This window comes from Pongo abelii, chromosome 11, assembly GCF_028885655.2.
Source record: "Pongo abelii isolate AG06213 chromosome 11, NHGRI_mPonAbe1-v2.0_pri, whole genome shotgun sequence".
NCBI lineage: Eukaryota > Metazoa > Chordata > Mammalia > Primates > Hominidae > Pongo > Pongo abelii.
In genome coordinates this window covers 109,586,268-109,606,872 of record NC_071996.2, presented here as the reverse complement: position 1 = coordinate 109,606,872, position 20,605 = coordinate 109,586,268, and the positions used below count along the sequence as shown (strand labels likewise).

Sequence of the window (20,605 nt, the reverse complement as noted above, 5' to 3'; positions counted from 1 at the left end):
AACAAAACAAGGATATCCATTCTCACTACTTTAATTTAACACTCATCATACTAGAAATTCTAGCAAGAGCAATTAGGCAAGAAAAAGAAATAATGGCATCCAGATTGGGGAAAAAAGTAGTAAAACTATTTGGAGAGCACATAATCTAGTACATAGAAAATCCTAAGGAATCTATAAAAAAAATTATTAGCACTAATAAACAAGGTCAGCAAGGTTGTATGATACAAGATCAATATTTAAAAATCTATTGAAGCTCTCCATACACTCACAATAAACAATACAAAATGAACTTAAGAAAACAATTCCATTTACAATAGCATCAAAAAGAATAAAATGCTTAGGAATAAATTTAGCGTAAGAAGTGTAAAACTTGTACATTGAAAATTACAAAACACCACTGAAAGATTTTACAGCTCTACGTAAATGGAAATACATACCTCTATTCATGGATTGGAAGACTTAATATTAAGATGTACATTCCCCATGAATGTATCTACAGATTCAACACAATCCCTATCAGAATTCCAGCTGCTTTTCTGCAGAAACTAACAAAGTGATCTTTAAATTCACATGGAAATACAAGGAACAAAGAATAGCCAAAACAATCTTGAAAAAGAGAAACAGAGTTGGAGGACTCAAATGTCCTGATTCCAAATTTTGCTACAAAGCTACAGTAGTCAAGACTACGTGGTGCTGGCATCAGAGCATATATATAGATAAATAAAATGAAATTGAAAGTCTAGAAGCAAACCTTATATGTATGGTCAACTGATTTTCAACAAGGATGTCAAGGCAATTGAATGCAGATAGTCTTCAACAAATGGTGCTGATACTACTGTATATCACATGCAAAAGAATAAACTTGGAAAAAGATGGCCAGCATAATGAACAAACAACTATATTTTAACAAAAACAACTAAGAAGGGCAATGGAGTGCATCAGACGAGAAACAGAAACCAGGGTGAGCACAGAACTCAGAATGGCAACAGAGAGCAGAAGGGAATGCCAGGCCTCCACCACCCCATTCCCAACCGGGATCAGCTGGGAACCAGGAAGAACTTCTCCCTATAGCAAGGAGGCAAGCAAGAAGATCCCAACAACCAACCCCCATTAACACCTTGGACACCTACAGACCTCACCCCTGCAGTCCCCACAGGGACAAAGACCAGCTGAGGGAGCGTCTGGGGTCTACACCACTGTGTTCCCCTGAGAGAAGAAGCCAATACTGTGCCCTGGCCCCTGTGGCCCATGTGGCTACACCATCTTGCAAGTGGAACTACGGCTGAAACATGTTTTGCTCCAGGGGCAAGTAGCCATGGCTCCCTTTTATCCTAAGGCTAAGCCACTGCTGAATCATCCCAGCCTGGTGGCCTCACATCCCCAGGCCAAGCTACAAACAGTGGTTAAACCCTTCCTCATAGAACCAAGAAGAAGTGAAGCCACTTCACCCACCTCTCCTCTCACCCCATCAGGCTGGAGCTGAAGTGGTACCCTGCCTCCCAGAAAAATAGTACCTCGGCAGCTCAGAGAAGTCATGCGTCCCCAGTGCCTAGGTTGAAGTAGCATCCTGAATTGCAGGAAACTGCCTTACATATTCAGAGTAGTCACACACCCCAATACCTAAGCTGAAGTGTCACCTTGCATCCCAGAGAAATGGCCGCCAAGAACAGTCACGCCACTGTCCCCCAACCGCGCCCAAACCTGAGCTGAAGCAGCACATTGCCCCCTGGGGAAATAGTGTCCTGGCCAAGCTGAGCAGCTGTGCACCCCAGGGCTGAGTACCTCATGTCCCAGGGAAACAGAGCAGTAGCTAAGCTTAGACACCTCATTCTACTAGCCAAACAACTCTAGTACTCTGCTTTCCTAGACCAGACTAGACCCCTAGAGTCTGAGCTGCTGAGACATTCGTTTACCTGGGGAATGGAGTCATTGTTGTACTGTTCCCTGCCCTACCCTGGGTCCAAACAACAGCTGTGTATATGCTGCTGCTGAGTCCCACCATCTCAGTGTCTAGAGTCACTACTACACAATGCCTCATCCCCTGAGACCTAAGTTGCCACTGAGCTCTGAACTGCAGCCACACCCTGCTCCCCAGGATCAAACCTCCAGAGCAACTATTTTTCCCTCGAGTCAGGTCAGTGCTGTGCCCTGCCCTTCAGGGGTAGAATCTCAGCTACGACCTGACTCCCTGGGCCCCAGTTACTAGGGGGTGCCTAAAAGTTACAGGTCCTGGCTCTGTGGGCAACCTATATCCAACCCCACCAAAGAGCAAATCTGTACCCCAAGATCCAAGTGCAACAATAGGTTCATAAGCCTATGAGCCTAGGACCCTGGTCCCACAACCACTCCAAGCACCTGCAACTGGAACACAGTGCTACTAAAGCTACTTGCTTATAGGCCGCGTCAGACCTAACACCAAGAGGGATCTACTCAGTTAAGTCTCCCCATTGTAATGAAAACAAGAACAGATGGATCCCAGAAGCCCTTGACATCAAGGACATTCACAGCCTATGCTGCTGCCACTGCCACAAACTTCTACAGTGTAGGCCACTGAAGTGCCCACAGTTATTGCTGATGATGAACACAGCTGAAGAAACTGAATGAAGACTATATACCACTGCATCTATCTGGCAACAGAGTAACCACACTCTCCCAACTAGAACATTAAAGCCCAACTGCAGGTAAAAGTTATTCAATATGAAAGCCACCCCAGAAAGTATGGAAGAAGTAACTGTTCCATCAGATGCAGAGACATCAATGCAGGGACATAAGAAACATAAAAAAGCAAATAAATATAACATCACCAAAGGAACATAACTTCCTCATAAAAATAACCCAATGAAAATAAACTAATTTCTGAAAAAGAATTCAAAATAAGGATCTTAAGGAAACTCAATGAGAGACAAGAAAATATACATAGACAGTTCAACAAAATCAGAAAAACCATTCACAATACGAACAAAAATTCAACACAGATAAAAATCATAAAAAAGAACCAAACAGAAATCCCACAGCTAAAGAATTCAACGAACAAAATAAAAAATACAATAGAGAGATTCAATAGCAGATTTGATAAAACTGAAGAAAGAAATCTCTGAATTTTTAGATCAGTCATTTGAAATTACCCAGTCAGAGGGAAACAAAGAAATAATGAAAAAGAGGTGAAAAAAACCTACAAGACTTATGGGACACCACTGAGTGAACAAATATTTGTGTTATAAGAATCCAGACGGGGAAGACAAGAAGAAAGGCATAGAAAACCTATTTAATGAAATAATAGCCAAAAATTTCCCAAGTCTATGGACATCCAGATATGAGAAGCTCAAAGAATCCCAAATACATTCAACCCAAAAAGGTCCTCCTTGAGGCACATTATAAACTGTCAAAGCTCAAAGACCAAAGATGGAATCTGAAAAACAGCAAAAGCATCAAGTCACATATAAGGGAATCATCATTAGACTAACAGCAGATTTCTCTGCAGAAACTTTACAGGCCAGCAAAGAATGGGATGATATATCGAAAGTGCTAAAACTACTCCAACAGCCAAACAATACTATACCCAGCAAAGCTATCCTTCAGACATGAGAGAGAAATCAAGTCTTTCCCAGAGAAACAAAAACTGAAGCAATTAATCACCGCTAGGCCAGCCTTACAAGAAATGCTCAAAGGAGTCCTACATCTGGCAAGCAAAAAAGACAATAGTTACTTTCATGAAAACATCCAAAAGTATAAAAACTCACTGGTAGAACAGACATGCAAAGGAGAAAGAGAAAAGACATCCAACCCCACCAAAGAGCAAATCTGTACCCCAAGATCCAAGTGCAACAATAGGTTCATAAGCCTATGAGCCTAGGACCCTGGTCCCACAGCCACTCCAAGCACCTGCAACTGGAACACAGTGCTACTAAAGCTGCTTATAGGCCATGTCAGACCTAACACCAAGAGGGATCTACTACCTACTTACTAAAGAAAACCACCAAACTGCAATGATAAGACAGAAAGAAAAGAATAAAGCACACACAAAACAACCGGAAAGCAATTAACAAAATAACAGAAGCAATTCCTCACATACCAATAATCATTTTAAATTCCCCACTTAAAAGATACAGTTGGGCTGAATCGATTTTAAAAATCATGACTTAACAATATACTGCCTACAAGAAACTAACTTCACGTGTAAAGACACATATAGATGGCTGGGAACAATGGCATGCACCTGTAGTCCCTGCTACTAACAAGACTGAGGCAGAAGGATATCTCGAGCACTGAATTCAAGGCCAGCAAGGACAACATGGTAAGACTCCATCTCTTTTATTTTATTTTTTTTAAAGACACATATAGACTGAAAGCAAAGGGATGGAAAAAGATATTCCATGCATTGGAAACCAAAAGTGAGGAGGAGTAGCTACATTTATGATAGATAAAACAGACTTTAAGTCAAAAACGGTAAAAAGAGACAAAGAGGGCCATCATATAATGATAAAGGGATCAACTCAGCAAGAAGATAAAACAACTATAAATATATATGTACTCAACACCAGAGCACCTAGATAAATAAAGCAAATACTATTAGACTGGCTGAGGACTTGATTATCACACTCTCAGAATTGGACAGATCATCTAGATAGAAAATCAGCAAAGAAACACTTGATTTAAACTGCATTTTAGACCAAATGGGCCTACCCGATATTTACAGAAGATTTCATCCAACAGCTACAGAATACACCTTTGCTTCATCAGCACATGCAACATTTTCCAGGATAGGCCACATATTAGGCCACAAAGAGGTCTCCAAATACAAAAGAATTGAAACTATATCAAGTAACTTTTCTGACCACAATAGCATAAACTAGAAAGCAGTAACAAGAGGAACTTCTGAAAATGTACAGATATGAAACAAAACAGAAAACCCAGAAATAAATCTATGTATTTGCAGCCAATTGATTTTTGACAAAGGCACCAATACCATAAGCTGGGGGAAAGAACAGCTTCTTTAATAAATGAAGCTGAGAAAACTGGATATCTATATGCAGAAAAGTGAAACTAGATCCCTATCTCTGACCATACACAAAAATCAACTCAAAATGTATTAAAGACATATATGTAAGCCCCAAAACTATGACACTACTAGACGAAAACACAGGGGAAAGGCTTTGGGACAGTGGTCTGGGCAAAGATTTTACGGAAAAGACCTCGAAAGGACAGGGAACAAAGCAAAAATAGACAAACTGGATAATATCAAACTGAAGCTTTTACACAGCAAAGGACAATCAACAGAGTGAAGAGACAACCTGAAGAATGGGAGAAAATATTTGCAAATCATTCATCCAAAAAATGATTAATACCTGGAATATGGAATACTCAAACAACTCAATGACAACAAAAGGAAATAATCCAACTTAAAAATGGGCAAATAAGCTGAAAAGACATCTCTCAAAAAGTCACATAAATGGCCAAGTATATTAAAAAATGTTCAACATCACTAATTATCAAGGAAGTGTAAATCAAAACCATAATGAGATATCATCTCACTTCAATTAGAATACCTATTATCGAAAAGACAAAAAATAACACACTGGCAAGGATGCAGAGAAGGGAATTCTTACACACTGTTGGTGGGAATACAAATTATTATAGTCATTATGGAAAAGAGTATAAATGTTCTCAAAAACCTAAAAATATAACTACTATATGGTCCAGCAATCCTACTGACTAGGTATTTATCCAAACGAAAAGAAATCAGTATATCAAAGAGATATCTGCATCCCCATGTTTATTACTACAGCACTGTTCACAATAGCTAAGATATAGAATCAATCTAAGTGTCCATCAACAGACAAAAGAAAAAAGGGGCCAGGCGCAGTGGCTCACGCCTGTAATCCCAACACTTTGGGAGGCTGAGGCAGGTGGATCACCTGAGGTCAGGAGTTCAAGACCAGCCTGGCCAACATGGTGAAACCCCATCTCTACTAAAAATACAAAAATCAGCCAGGTGTGTTGGTGCACTCCTGTAATCCCAGCTACTCGGGAAGCTGAGGCAGGAGAATTGCTTGAACCCAAGAGGCGAAGGTTGCAGTAAGCCAAGATCACGCCACTGCACTCCAGCCTGGGCAACAGAGTAAGACTCCATCTCACAAAAAAAAAAAAGGAAATGTGGTATATATACACAGTAGAATACGATTCAGCCATAAAAGAAGAAAATCTTGTCATCAAAGTTGTGCTCGTAAAACTAGAGAATAGAATGGTGATTACTAGAAGCTGGGAAGAAGTCAGGGGAGAGAAATTGGGAGAGGATAATTAATGAATACAAAATTAAAGCTAGATAGGAGGAATATGTTCTAGTTGTTCTAAAGTCCTATACAACACTGTAGGATGACTATAGTTAATAATAATTGATTGTAAATTTCCAAACAGTTGAAGAGAGGATTTTAAATGTTTCCAACACAAAGAAATGATAAATGTTTGAGGTGATGAGTATGCTAATTACCAATTTGATTATTACACATTATATACATGTATCAAAATATCACACTGTACCCCATAAACATGTATAATTATTGTAAAAATAATAAAAGTAAACAAATCAATATAAATACATACATACATACATAAATCCACTATGGGTAGCACAGGGAGAGCTCTGATGAGCATGAATTTTAACATGATTTCTATGAAATAGATTTAATTTTACAGACTCAAAAAAAAAGTATAGCCCTATCTCACACCCTATACAAAAATGAACTCAAAACAGATAAAAGACCTAAATGTAAGAGTAACTATAAAACTCTTAGAAGAAAACATAGGCATAAATCTTCCATCCTGAGATTAGGCAACCCTTCTGACACCAAAAAACATAAGCAAAACATAGCAAAATTCAAAATTTAAAACTTTTGTGCATCAAAACATAGGATCAAGAAAGTAAAAAGAAGGCCAGGTGCGGTGGCTCACACCTGTAATCCCAAAACTTTCAGAGGCCAAAGCAGGAGAATCACTTGGGCCCAGGAGTTTGAGACCAGCCTGGGAAACACAGTGAGACCCCATCTCTACAAAAAATAAAATATTAGCTGGGTACGGTGGTGCACACCAGTAGTCCCAGCTACTTGGGAGGCTGAGGCAAGAGAACTGCTTGAGCCCAGGAGGCAGAGGCTACGGTGTGCCATGATCGCAATACTGCCCTCCAGCCTGGGCAACAATGCAAGACCCTGTCTCAAAAAAAAAGAGTAAGTAATAAGACAACCCAGAGAATGGAGAAAGTATTTGTAAATCATATGTCTGATAAAGGTCAAGTATCCAAAATATATAAAGACTTCTACAACTCAACAATAAAAAGACAACACAATTAAAAATAGGAAAAGGATATGAAGAGGCATTCCTCTAAACAAGATATACAAATGGCCAACGAAAAGACACTATATGTCATTAGGGAAATGCAAATCAAAGCCAAAATGAGACACCATCTCACATCCACAAAGATGGCTATAACAACAACAACAAAAAAAAAAACAAAACAGACAACAACAAGTGCTGACAAGAATGTGGAGAAACTGGAACCCTCATATGTTGCTGGTGGTAAGGTACAGCCACTCTGACAAACGGTGAGGCACCCTCTCAAAAAAGTTAAACACAATTACCACATGACCCAACAATTCCACTCTACATGTAAACCTAAGAAAAGTGAAAGCATATGTCCACACAAAAACTTGTACACATATATCCATAGCAGCACTATTCATGACAGCCAAAAAGTAAAAACAACCCAAATATCCATAAATTGCTCAATGAATAAACAAAATGTGATATATCCATGTAATGGAACATTGTCAGCCATAAAAAGGAAGGAGGTCGTGATGCATTTTACAGCCTGGATGAACGGTGAAAATATTACGCTACATTAAAGAAGCCAGACATAAAAGGCCACACAACGTTTGATTCCATTTACACGCAATATCCAGAATAAGCAAACCTATACAGACAGGAAATACACTAGTGGCTGCCAGGGGCTGGTGACAGAAGGGAGGAGGGAGTTTCTGCTCAGTGCGTACAGGGTTTCCTTTTAGGGTGATTAAAATGTTCTGGAGTTAGACAATGGTTGTACCACTTTTTGAACATAATAAAACATCACTGAATTATACACCTTAAAGGGTCAAGTTTATGGTGTATGAGTTATATCACAATAACAAAATTTTTAAATCTCTATACCAACTATTTTTCCCTCAGCAGCCAGAATGAACCTTTTAAAACACAAAGTAGATTATTTAACTCCTATGCTCAAATTTTGAGATGCTCTCCCATCTCACTTGAAATAAAATTCAAAGTCCTTACCTTAGCCTACAATGTCTTAAAGAATCGACTTCTCCGATCTGGGTAATGAGTATACTAGAAGCCCAATCCCCACCAGGTATGCAATATACCCATGTAACAAACAAGCCCATATACCCACTGAATCTAAAATACAGAATTGATTTGTCTGAATTCTTTGCCTGTTACTTCTTACCCACCTCCCCAAATCCATGCAGCCACCGGCCTCCTGGCTCTTCGATAGTGTGCCAACCACTCTGTACCCTCAGGGTCTCTGTCTCTTCCCTCTACCTAGAAAATCTTTCCCCAGATAAATGCAAACCTGAGACCCAAACTCCAAATCTCAACTCAATGTCACTTCCTTAAAAAGGCCTTACCTGGCCACCCTACCCCTTCCCTAGTTTGTTTCCCTCATAACATTTATCACAATCTCACGCATTATGTACTAAATTTATATATTATTTATCTTCTGTCTTACTATACTAGAATATAAGCTTCGTGAAAAAAGAGGCTTGGTTTTTGTTCATGGTCATATCCCTAGAACCTTAAACAGTGTCTGCCAACTAATAGATTCCCAATGTGATCTGTTCAATGAATAAATAAATGAATTTAATAAAATGTAAGAGAAAGTCACAACTAGGTCCTTTGAGATATTATCATATTAATAGAAACCGCTCACCTGTTCCAGGTTATTATACTGCACACGGCAATAACTGCAATATCCTTGTCTTTTCTGCATCTTGAATAAATAACTGAAGTCAGATGGCTACCGTCTTTGAATACTCAAGCTGAAAAACAAAAAGAAAAATGGTAAAAATCATGATAATTCCTTACTCTTATGAGGAAAATGGCTACGATAATTAGCAGAAAACAGAAATTCACTTCTACTTCTAATAATTAGGAAAATACACAAGGCCGCCATGAGCCACTGAATAAATAAGTGAACCTGGAGCAGAGACAAGAACTATGTATCTTATGAAAGAGCAGTTTGTTGCCAATATTTGAAGACTAGATGACTAAATATTTAGTTTTTCTAATAACTTATTAGAGATATTAGATATTGATTTAGTAACAAAGAATATAATATTCAATTTGCAAAGATCAATTACTTCTAAGATATTGTTATGGTATATTTACTATACTCTAATGGAGCTCATTAATTTCCCCATCATGTTTCCATATCAAACCCCAGATTATTTGACAATGTCTCATTCTCTGTTATCATGAGTGTAAAGACACCACATGGCATTTTCTGCTCAGCTCATAGAGAGGCAGATTTTTAAATAATTTATCCAACACAGTTGCTAAAAATCAGAATAACTAATTTAGCCTCTGAAACACAAAACACTTTTCTTCTGACAATTATGTAAGCCAGATAAATAGGAGGGATTTTTTTCCTACTAGTGTTTAGATTTCTCTACAAATAAATAGTTTTCCAGTTTCCACTCACCGAAAAGTATAATCCTTCAACATTACATACTGCATGGTTCCCAAACCAGGCTGAATACCCAAAATTTTAGTAGAGCTAGGGTGAGCCTAGGATTAAGAATTTTTAAAATTCCCCCAGTAATTTTCATGCCCAACCAATGTATTAACTGACACAATGTACATATAATTTATGATTATTTTAAGTAAAAAATTTAATGCAGTTTATTTGCTGCTTTGTTAAGCTGAAAATAGAATTGCAAATAATTTTGTATTTCAATTAATTTAAGCATTCTTATCTGTTGGAAAATATATAACAATCATTCTATAACATGTTATGGGTATTTCTGCAATGGAAAAAATTTAATCATTAAAATCAATAACTGAAAAATGAAATCACAGCCTTAAAACCATAAGATGAGGGGGAAAAAAGCTTCATTAAGTCAAAATGCTAGCGTAATATTTACTTACCTATTACTTCTTATTATGAGAAATTGATTTTCTGACTTCTCACATTTATGAGGAAAATTAATCAATTAAACCAGCCTCTGACACAAAAAACATGTAAGACATTACTTACTTAAAATTTGGTCTCTTTTCCACTAATTTACTTCACTTATTAACCTACAGCAATAAAACAGAACAAACTTTTATTTTAAATTGTACTTACACATAAGGCAAATTTCAAGCTGAGAGAACCTAGAGCTTAAATGTAAACTTTGAAAAATCCTAAAATAAACTTTTGGGGGATTGAAAATATAATTAAAACATTCATTGAATAAAGGACAAAAGTAAACCATTAATCTCACATACACACAAAATGTAAATACTTAAATATTTTTGGTCTTTAACCCTATGGCCTTTAACTCCCGTGGCATTATCACCTGCCACTTCCGTCATCTCTAGTGCCATAGTGACAGTGAGTTACAATAAACGAGAAGCATGTGTTGGCATTTTTAAAAATTAACATGCCAGGACCCCATCAGAAACTTACCAAATCAAAATCCCAGTGGTCAAGGGAACCCAGGACATACATTATGAAGCATATTTAAAATACTCAAGGCAGCCGGGCATGGTGGCTCATGCCTGTAATCCCAGCACTTTGGGAGGCCGAGGCAGGTGGATCACCTGAGGTTAGGAGTTCGAGAACAGCCTGGCCAACATGGCAAAACCCTGTCACTACTAAAAATACAAAAACTAGCTGGGTGTGGTGGCAGACGCCTATAGTCCCAGCTACTCGGGAGGCTGAGGAAAGAATCGTTTGAACCCAGGAGGTGGAGGCTGCAGCATGCCGAGGTCACACCACTGCACTCCAGCCTCGACAGAGCGAGGCTTTGTCTCGAAAAAATAAAATAGAATAAAATAAAATGCTCAAGGTGATTCTGCTGTAAGTTGACTCAATAACGTAAGTCATCATTTTTTATAAACTAATAAAACTTATTTATTAAAGGGATCATTTCTTTAGGGTCTGGATTTATATTACTTCGCATGCCTAAATAGGTCTTTTTATACAAACTCTGAGTTCTTCTAGAACCTGATATTTTTATAAAGTAACAAATTATTTACCTGGAGCAGAAAAGGTCAGGTATTTCATCAGTTGTATTAGTTCTGGCAAGTATCTGTAAATTAAAATAAAATCATTTTTTAAAAGAGGTCCCATAAGTGTCTACCATCGACCAAATAAATACATCCAGATATATTTTGAACAGTGACATGTTTCCAATAATATAAGAAAAAATATTAACTTTGGAACACAAAGCACTTTACATACTATGATTCACTGCATCTCACACATGACCTCCTAAAGTTCTGGCGCAGTGACTCTGACGGCCCATCTAACCCACCATCAAACACTGCAGGTCTCTGGGTTCCTGGAACAGTAGTTGTAAAAGACTATAAGGCTCAGTTGTGCCTCTGGTAAAGTTGAGAACAAAAATGCTGTCAAACCCAAAATTAGCTTCATGAGAAACTTCCCGAGGCTCAGGTACCACGTTAGCTTTCATGAAAAATACTGTCAATTCTTTTATCACCTATCAATATCAATACACTATTAAGCAGAAGCATGTTTTTTATTCCTCCGCATTGTTGTAGGCAAAGTGCTGCTCCTTATTCAGGATCACTGGTTAAGAAAAAATTCCAACACATAGGCTCAAGAGAGCCAGTGACACCACAGTACAATCAAAGAATAACTATTAAGCACCCACTCAGCGCTGAGTTCCATGCCAGAAACTTTAAGGGATAGAGACAAATATGAGACAAGTTTTCTTGCCCTCAAAAAATTTAAAATGAAATTGGGAAATTAAAGCCAAAGAATGAGGTGCTGCCTAAGAAATGCCTCAGCAAAAATAAAAAATGCTAATGAGTTCAACGCAAAGTTCAGTTTTAGCTAGAGTAGCGAGGGATGCCACTGTAGATATGGTTTTTTAACCAGATACTGGAAAATGCATAGGATTTACTCACTCAAAGGTTGGGAAATGATATAACAAGCAAAGGTACGAAAGCAAGAAAATACAAAGTACATTTGGAGATAGTAAATTAACAAATTCAGCTGAATCTAAGGTTTCATTTGAGAATTTAAGGGGCAATAAACCAGGGCAAGTAGATTGGATTTTGACATGGTAGTATTCAAAAGCAGACTAAAGAATTTAGACCGTATCTTTAGGCACCGTGGAAGCTTTTTTGGAAAGGGATATTCTTGAGAGTGCTTTAAGAAAATTCTGGAAAAATGATTCTCTCCTACTCAAAGGAGCTTGTCAAAGGGTAAGAGATATAACTATTAACTACTCAGCACCATTTCCTAAAATACTGGAAAATTAGTTAATTCCCGAAATCTCCAAGTTAAGAGTCAGTATCCCTTAAAGCATAGTCATGTATGCTTACAAAATAAGAAAATACACATTTAATTTTTCTTTAAAAAATGACTTTTATTTTTATTACAAAAGTAAAGCATTTATAATAGTACAATTATAAAAATAAGGAGCATAAAAATCAGCCATAATCTACCCACCATTAACATGTATCGTATTCGTCTTTGTTCTAAACATATTTTTACAAAAATGGGAAGGTACAGTACATTCTATTCTATAGCCACCCTCTCTCACTGAACCACATATAATGAGCACCTTTATATACCATTATAAAATGCTATCATAAAATAGAAGAAAATAAAGTAAAATAAAATAGAATGTTTAATGATTGCATAGTATTTCATTTTGTCAGTGTAGATAAAAGCCCTGTCAAGACAAGAACCAGTAGTTGGTGGGTTAATTTCTTAAATTCAATCAGTAAGATAATTTTTTAAATGCACACATAACCTTAACATTTAACTTAAAACTTCTAAATGTATATATGTTTAAGATCAAATTGGGCTTTTTTGTTTCATTGGTATTTTTAGTATGGGGGTTGTTGCTTTTTTTTTTTTTTGGACAGATTAGCTAGAGTTTCGAGACATGTCTTTTCATAAACAACATCATAATTCACCCGAGTTTCCATTTTTGTTCCTCTAAAGCAGAACAAAAATCTGAAGGCAGTTTCAAATCTGAGAGCAGAATTATGATCAATGTTAAACATTTTTCCCCCATCTTTCACAGTTGTCATACCCAGTTAAGTACTTTGCAAATATAGCCTTTTTATGAATCCAAAGCATTCTATTTATTTTTCATAAAAATAATAATGCTATTTTTAAAAAATGACTATATTCACCTTCTTATTTCATTCATTTATGTAACATTTAAAATTGCATAAACCTATCCCGGGCAGTGAACAGAGATTTCTGAGCTACCCAGATGACTTAGGCAGAAATGTCTTAAAATAAAAATAAAACAGCATTTTGGTTTTGTTTTGTTTTTTTTAAGAAATATTTCTTGCACACCTGAGATGTGCACCAGCTGCAGAGGTAAACATGGATAAAAATATTTCTGAAATGAGTTTGGAGTTGTCGTGTGTGTATTTTTCAAACTGAGTGTGGCGATGTGGTAAGAACTAACAAAACCCACAATCCTCATAAAACATATTTTTCAACTGCCTGACAAAAGAGACATCAACTTAATTAAAAATAATAATAATAATAAGGAAAGACAATAGAAAGGCATTTGGTTTTCTGAATAAGACAATCTAAATTTTCCATCCAGCAGTAGGGAAACAATTGAGGAGCAATGACAAAACAATGGCGGAATGCATAAAACGACCACACTAATTCATGTCAGTTCCTCCACACAACACTACCAATTTTCAATTTTCCCCTTTTTTGGATTATCCACGCTATGCTGGCTTTCCTCTGGTGACAAGCATTATCCTAGACACCTCTATTCAGTCTTAATAAAATAATAATAGCTAATACTTAGTACTTAATCTGAGGCAGGCGCTCTGTCAACAGCTTCCTGTGCATTATCTCATCTAAATAACAAACAGCTTTATAAGGTAGCTGCCATGATTAATTCCCATTTAACAAATCAGGGAACTGAGGTTGAGAGAAAAAAGGTATCTTGTTGGAGGTCTCACACCAATAACCAGCGTAACTGAGATGTGATCACTGGTCAATTTGAGTAGTTTATGCTTTAACCTCTTAACGACTTAGACACTTCCTCTCTGTATTTTTAGGAATACAACTTGTTTTAATATTAGGTGAAAACAAATTATTAGGACTCTTATTTGCTGCAATCAACATCACCACTATTCCAAAGAAAAAATAAAACTAATGTCTAGTTTAATTGCATCTTGCTCATTTGAGTGCTGACAGTACCTTGGATTAGCGACTCCCAAGATTATTTAACATGACACACAGGAACCAATGCATTTTTAATTACAACCGAACACACACGCACAGGCACACACGCACAGTTAAAAGATTTTTCACAAAACAATACTCTCATTACACGTAATGCAGTCTGATATTTTCTATGCGATCTTACTTTTTTTAATGCTAGTCACGACCCACTAAATTTCACAATGCACACGCGCACAGTTAAAATATTTTTCACAAAACAATACTCTCATTACATGTAATGCATTGATTTTTTTATGCGATCTCATTTTTTTTTAAATGCTAGTCATGACTCACTAAATTAATTTCACCATTCACGAACCGGCTGAAAAAACTGTTTGAAAAAACACTGCCTCCAATTATTATGCAGAGTAAACAATATTTTATAGAAACCAGTTCTTACTCTGAATTCAGCTTATTTCTATCCAAATCACTGGCCACTGCAGTGATACTTTATCAACTCTCTAACGAGTTGCTTTCTTGCCTTCTACGCTTTGGGTTCAAACGATAGAGAAAAGGTCTTCCATGTATTAAGTGAAAAAAGCAAATAAACACCCCTTATGTAACACACGTATATATGTTTGTGTATTAATTAAAGAGAAAGGAAAGATACCCCCCAAATTGTTAGCAGATTCTCTCGAGGATGAGATCGCTACAGGCTGCCTCCGTCGTCCCTCCCCCTCCCCACACGTAGCATATTGCCGTAAAAAAGAAAAACAAAAACAAGCTATTTCCTTTAGGTGGGGGTGGGGTTTTGGTCCCTTGAGAACCAGTATCTTGTTATGCATTTTTTTCACGAGCTACCAAGAATCATCGCGTGAGATAATCGCAGGAGCTGGTAAGGCCCTTCTTAGGAGCAAGTAAAAACGATGGCGTAACATGACCACATTTACACAACTGTTGCACGGCGGTAGTAAAAGGCTCATTAACACAAAAACCAAACGTTTTCAAATAAACTATAATCGCCCGAGGCTGGGAAAGGCCTAGGTCTGGGGCCAGATGGACCCAACGCAGGGCACTGGGGGAAGGGGGTGTGTGGACAGGTGGCTCGGGGTCTCGGCCCCACAGGTGCCCAGGGGCAAGACTCCGCGGGTTCCCGGCCCTCAATCCGACCCCGCAGACCGCCCCCTCCCCGAGCCCGGGCCCGAGGCCTCGTCCGCCGGCCCCTCTGACCCAGGGCCCCGGACAGAAGCGCAATGCAGCCTGCGCCCCACCTCCTTCCCTCGCCCCGCCACCTCGATCCCGGCCCGGAGCCGCCGACACCTCTCACGCAGCAGAGGCAGAAAGGGACGCGGAGTGGGGGGAAGCCGAGGACCTGCGAGGCGGCCGCGGGAGCCCAGCGAGCGGTCCTGGCGTCCCTCGGGAAGAAGAAGGCGCCCCGGGCGCCCAGCGAGCAGGCCCCGCCCGCGGGCGTCGCCCCGGCCGCGCCCCGCCCCCGCCGCGGCACTCACCTCCGCGGAGGCCGCCCGGATTCCTTCCGGGCCGCGGTGGAGACCGGGGACCGAGCCGGGCCCTCTCCCTTATTCCGGTTCCGTGGCGGCGCCCGAATCCCAGACTGTCCGAGCGCCGCGGCCCCGCTGCCCGCGGAGCCTGAAATAGGCGCCTTCGGCCCCTGCGGTCCGGAGGGGAGAAGCGGCGCGGGAGCGCGTCTCTCAGGACGCGGGTCCGGAGTCGCGACTCCACTCACGCAGGCATCCAAGGCAACGTGGCGTTGCAACCCTGATGGAGGTTTGACGTCAGGGAAGGTGCGAAAACCAGACCCCTTCTGACGCAGGAGCGGCGGGACCGCCCCCTGCCCGCCCACCCACTCACTCACTCACTCACTCACTCACTCACTCACTCACTCTCCCACCCGGGCGAAGGAGCCCCTTCCTCCCCTCCAGAAGCTCTTAAAGCGGACACTTCCTCCCTGGTCAGGGCCCCACTCCGGAGCTTGGGAAATCTATCACGTTCCAACGAAAATGACTAGACTCATAAGCAGTTGGGACGCGAAGTAGAGACCAAGGTTTTAGCGTTTGAGGGTCCAAATAAAAACTGCTTGCCAATTCAAAGCAACGTATGAATGTAGAAAAGAAAACGGGGCTAAGAGAGCTAGTCGTTTCCGTTTCCACGCCTGTTTCATAGTGAGGTGCATCTCACAAAAGCTGCTGTTCAATGAGCGCTTGCTCTGTGCTAGGCACCGTTTAAGGTTTCTATACATTATTGCATTGCATTTCAGAGTAACTCTGAATGAATCCTATTATTGTCCCCCTTTGACAAATTGAGAAAACTGAGGCTTAAGGAAATTAGGTATTCAAAGATCTATCCTGCACATTAAAGGGTTACAAATATTAACAAACAACATTAGGTCATGCAATTATATTCACTGCGCTACCCATTACGAATATAGTTGTGAGCAAAAACAGTTTAAGTGAAACGGAGATCACAAACCTAAATGAATCACACTACTGAATATGAAATTATAATCTGTGATAAGAAGTTTCTGAAACACCTAAACCAATTTTACTAAAATGGAGAGAGGCCCTGTTGCAAAGCTTATGTCTAATGTAAAAATAATCTTAAAATGAGCTACTTTGCTCTTTGGCTGTAGCTGTAATTGTCGTTACCCTTTTTAATAAGCTTGTGATTTTGTCCCTTTAAAAAACAAAAAACAAACAAACAAAAAAACTTGCCCATTGCTTTTGCGTCCATTGTTTTTATTCTTTCTGTATTTCTCAGCTCCTTCTTCCCCCACTACATCTTTCTCTCACTTTAAACTTGGGCTCCTGCAACTGTTCGATTTATAACCTCCCTTAGATTTAACATACCAAAAAGTACGGATTTCTTTTAAGGCAAGTTTTTTCCACATCCCGACTTTGGAATTATAGAAAATCCACTATACATTGATCGAACCACCATGACATTATGTATTTCACAGATGCTAAGCCATGTTTTTCCCCACATTTTAACATCTGTGAAATCAAGATGCATCTTATAAACTGTCAGTACAGACCTGGTTGTCATTACCTCCACGTATTACAACGTGGATGTTGCTGTGCACGTTGTCCTCATTTCAACTGAGATAAGTGCATTGTTTAATAAAACCCATAACCCTAGGAGGAAGGGAATTAACAGACAAAAGTCACTCAAACTTGGAGAGAGATTTTCCTAGGGAAAGAGGGAAGATTTTCCTGGAGAAGATTTTCCTAGGACCAAAAAGAGATTTCCCCAGCATTTAGAAAAGAAACAAATGGGACTGGCTAAGAACTAGTAGTCTTCTGGGAGCCCTGAGTTACTTACCAAGTACATTGATTCTTGATGGATTTGGGGAACCCATATATGAACAGTTAAATACTAAGCCTACTTGCACCCCCCAAAAATGAAATAACTTCGATATTATTCTTGATAGCCTGATTAGTCAGTTACAACCCCTATAGATTTTATTCAATAACACCATTGAAGGAGGAAAACAAGTCCTGAATGTTTTGCGTGAAAACACAAAATTGACATATTCAGGTGAGATCAAGAAGGTGCCAGCATCAAAACTTGCAGAATAAGATCAGCTGTTTGGAAGAAAATCCTGCATACAATAGTGCAGCATTCTTCCTTTCTCTCTCTTTTTGTTTTTGTTTTTTGTTTTTTGTTTTTTTTTTTGGGTTTTTTTGTTTTTTTTGAGACAGGGTCTCCTTCTGTCACCCAGGCTGGAGTTCAGTGGCACAAACACGGCTCACTGCAGCCTCGACCTCCCAAGCTCAAGCGATCTTCTTGCCTTAGTCTCCAAAGTGGCTGGGACCACAGGTGTGTGCCACCATGCCTGGCTAATTTTTTTATTTTTTGTGGAGACGGGGCTTCTCACTTTTTTGCCCAGGCTGGTCTCAAACTCCTGGCTTCAAGGGATCCTCCCACCTTCACCTCCCAAAGTGCTGAGATTACAGATATGAGCTGTAACTGTGCCTGGCTGGAGCATTCTTAAAGTTAGATGCATCCCCAACACCTTTGGTGGAAAGCTACAGCCGTAGACAACTGATTCAAAAAGTGATTCATAAAAGTTGAGCTCTGGGCTTGGCGCGGTGGCTTACAACTGTAATCCCAGCACTTTGGGAGCGCGAGGTGGGCGGATCACCTGAGGTCAGGAGTTTGAGACCAGCCTGGCCAACATGGCGAAACTCCATCTCTTTGAGACCAGCCTGGCCAACATGGCAAAACTCCATCTCTACTAAAAAAAACACAAAAATTAGCCAGGCATGGTGGTGCGTGCCTGTAATCCAAGCTACTGGGGAGGCTGAGGCAGGAGAATCACTTGAACTTGGGAGGCGGAGGTTGCAGTGAGCTGAGATCGTGCCACTGCACTCCAGCCTGGGTAACAGAGTGAGACTTCGTCTCAAAATAAATAAATAAATAAATTAATTAATTAATTAAATAAAATAAAAGTTGAGTTCCGAATATGAAGAAGTTTCTGAAATACCTAAACCAATTTACTTATATTTCCCTTTTTATGCATTCACAAGATCAATGCATAATAAATGTGTCAAAGTCTGAGAGTGCTCTTTTACTGAGTATGAAATAAAAATAGGCCAGGTATGGTGGCTCGCACCTGTAGTCCCAGCAATTTGGGAGGCTAAGGCGGGAGGATCACTTCATCCCAGGAGTTCAAGACCAACTTGGGAAACAGCGAGACCACGTCTCTACAAAAAATACAAAAAAAATCAGCCAGGCATGGTGGCGCATGCCTGTAGTCCCAGCTACTCAGGAGGCTGAAGCGGGAGAATCACCTGAGTCCGGGATGTAGAGGCTGCAGCGAGCCATGATCGCACCACTACATTCTAGCCTGGACGACAGTGTAAAACCCTGTCTCAAAGAGAAAAAAGAAAAAAAAAAAAAAAAGAAAAACACTAAATTACAATAAATTGTTGTGTTATAGTTCAGTTGGCAAAATTTTTCTTCCAACATGATACTATCATAAAAACATCAAAGGGAGTGCCATTCTGCATCAGATCAGCAGTCCCCACAAACCAGATTTCCGTCTACTGGCAATGGGCACGTTTTGTGGGAAAGCTTAGTTATCTATAAGGTTAAGCTCCAAAAGTCGTAATTTCCCCCTCAATTCTTTATTAACCCATTACAGATCTAAACACATTACACATCTAAACATATTTAAAGGATCTTAGAGATCAGGATTGGGTTTGTATGTACTTCATTTCCTCCCCCAACATATTTGGTCCAGGGAGAAAAAAGTGCTGAGTATGTGTTATTTCACATTCTTCCTTCTTTTAAGGAACACCAAAACCTGCTCTTTTGTGTCTAGAAAGCACTCCAATAATGCCTACATTTTGTAAGTCATTTAAGCTAATATTAGGCTAATGTCTTAAGGAAAGGCTATTGGGAAAAAACAAGATCTCATAGCTGGGTCATAAGAGAATTTAGATTTCACCAATTTAGAGTGTGGACTATGTCTTTTCCCAAATTCTATTACTGTATGCTTCATTCTACCTATTCACAGTCAGGTGAGGTCATTATAAAGCTTTTACCCCTAAGCCTGGCATGTTAGCTCTTTAAAAAGTAAAACGTTTTCTTTAAGCATAAAGGGATTCATGCACATGCCCTATCCAAATAATTATTTTAAAATAATTGTGGGCCAGGTACAGTGGCTCACACCTGTAATCCCAGCACGTTGGGAGGCCGAGGTGGGCGGATCATTTGAGCTCAGGAGTTCAAGACCAGCCTGACCAACATGGTGAAACCCCATCTCTTCTAAAATAAAAATTTGGCTGGGCATGGCGGCTTGCACCTGTAGTCTCAGCTACTCAGGAGGCTGAGGCAGGGGAATCGTTTGAATCCGGGAGGTGGAGGTTGCAGGGAGCCGAGATCACGCCACTGCACTCCAGCCTGGGAGACAGAGTGAAGACTCCATCCCAAAAAATAAATAAATAATAAAATCAAATTAAATTAATGTGAATGGTCAGAAAATATCTTCATTTTGTCATGTTGATTCCTCCCTGTAAAACAGACAAAAGTTTCATTTGCAAGGTAGAGGGAAAGATGGTAGTGTTAAATGTCCTCATCTTCCTGGTTGTTGGAACAAAAATGTTGATGAAAAAAATGCAGGCCGGGCGTGGTGGCTCACGTCTGTAATCCCAGAAC

At 39.6% G+C, this 20,605-nt stretch overlaps 1 protein-coding gene across 13 annotated transcripts in view; it reads right to left on the bottom strand.

Moving 5' to 3' along the window:
- The window catches only part of ZDBF2 (zinc finger DBF-type containing 2), a 39,764-nt gene extending 23,532 nt beyond the window's left edge, over window positions 1-16,232 (bottom strand). For 2 of the 13 annotated variants that reach the window (XM_054549687.2, XM_054549683.2), the window contains exons 1-4: window positions 15,937-16,232; window positions 11,290-11,342; window positions 10,195-10,271; window positions 8,978-9,086 (exon numbers count right to left, since the gene is read on the bottom strand). Coding sequence is in view for 11 of the 13 variants with exons in the window: in XM_054549683.2 (XP_054405658.1) it covers window positions 8,978-9,037 (60 nt within the window). In the remaining 2 variants the exon portion in view is untranslated. The other 11 variants (XM_024243862.3, XM_063713000.1, XM_054549686.2 and 8 more) reach the window with 9 other exon arrangements.
- Window positions 16,233-20,605: the final 4,373 nt, after the last annotated feature.